General features: G+C 67.9%; 1 protein-coding gene across 1 annotated transcript in view; it reads left to right on the top strand.

Moving 5' to 3' along the window:
• The first annotated feature begins 248 nt into the window (after window positions 1-248).
• The window catches only part of IRF5 (interferon regulatory factor 5), a 4,395-nt gene continuing 3,333 nt past the window's right edge, over window positions 249-1,310 (top strand). Inside the window, 3 exon segments of the mRNA XM_017739386.1 lie at window positions 249-919; window positions 921-1,065; window positions 1,283-1,309. Of these exon segments, the coding sequence (XP_017594875.1) occupies window positions 897-919; window positions 921-1,065; window positions 1,283-1,309 (195 nt within the window). The 5' untranslated portion in view covers window positions 249-896.

Below are 1,310 nucleotides of genomic sequence, written 5' to 3'. Positions count from 1 at the left end.
ACCCCTCATCCCTCGCGTGTCACCCCGTGTTCTGCTCTGTCTCTGTGTCTCCCGTCCCCCCTCACCCTGTGACCGTGTCCTCCCTATCCCGTGTCCCCTGTCTCCTCACGCCGCCCCTCTGTCCCCCTTCCCTTCTCCGTGTCCCCTGTCTCTCCGTGTCCCCTGTCTCCCGTATGCTTCCCGTGTCCCTCCGTGTCCTCGTGTCCTCACTGTGTCCTCCACGCCCGTGTTCTGCTCTGTCTCTGTGTCTCCCGTCCCCCCTCACCCTGTGACCGTGTCCTCCCTATCCCGTGTCCCCTGTCTCCTCACGCCGCCCCTCTGTCCCCCTTCCCTTCTCCGTGTCCCCTGTCTCTCCGTGTCCCCTGTCTCCCGTATGCTTCCCGTGTCCCTCCGTGTCCTCGTGTCCTCACTGTGTCCTCCACGTCGCTACACGTGTCCCCCATCCGTCGTGCATCCCCTGTCCCCCTGTGTTGCCTGTCCCCTGTGTACTCCCTTGTCCACCCCGTGTCCCCGTGTCTCCCATCCTGTGTCCTCACTGTGTCCCTCACGTCCCCGTCCCCCATGTCCCCCATCCCGTGTCTTCTGTCCCCCGTCTCCCTCACGTCCCACATCCCCTGTGTCCCACTGTCCCTCCTGTCCCTCGTGTCCCGTCCCCTTCTCAGCTCCACTTTTCTTTCCCTGAAGCCACCGCAGCTTCTGCTTTCGGGGTGTAGGTGACGCCCCCAACACCCACGGGGGAGACAGAGCCCAGGGGCGGCCTCACCCACCCTCCTGGCCCTGAAAGCGGAACCGGGGCCACGCACGGCCCCTCTGGGGGAGCCCCGGTTCCTCTTTCAGGACCGAGGGTGCCACGCGGGAGCGTGGGGTCACGAGGTGCCCGCTGGTGTCCCCAGGCCATGGACCCCCCCCGGCGGGTGAAGCCCCGGGCGGGGGCCCCAGGGGGGCAGCCGGCGCTTCCCGGGGCTCCGCTGGCTCGACCCCGAGCGCCGACGCTTCGTCATCCCCTGGGGACACGCCACCAGGAACCCCCCGGGGGGACCCCAGGACCACGACACCATCTTCAAGGTGACACCGGGGGACTCGGGGTGGGAGCGACAATGGGGACGTGGGATGGAGGTGACAGGGTGATGGGGTGACAATGGGAACATGGGGTGGGTGACAAGAGGGACACTGGGTGGCGGTGACAAGGATGATGGGGGGACATGGGATGGGTGGGTGACAGTGGGGTGTGGTGGCGAGGGGGACCGGGGACGTGGGGGTGATGGGATGACGGGGCGCACAGGCGGGGGGTGCCGGGCGCGACACCCCCG

The sequence above is a fragment of the Corvus brachyrhynchos genome, unplaced genomic scaffold (genome assembly GCF_000691975.1).
Source record: "Corvus brachyrhynchos isolate BGI_N302 unplaced genomic scaffold, ASM69197v1 scaffold197, whole genome shotgun sequence".
NCBI lineage: Eukaryota > Metazoa > Chordata > Aves > Passeriformes > Corvidae > Corvus > Corvus brachyrhynchos.
The sequence above is the reverse complement of the archived record's forward strand: the minus strand, read 5'-3'. Positions and strand labels throughout refer to the sequence as shown.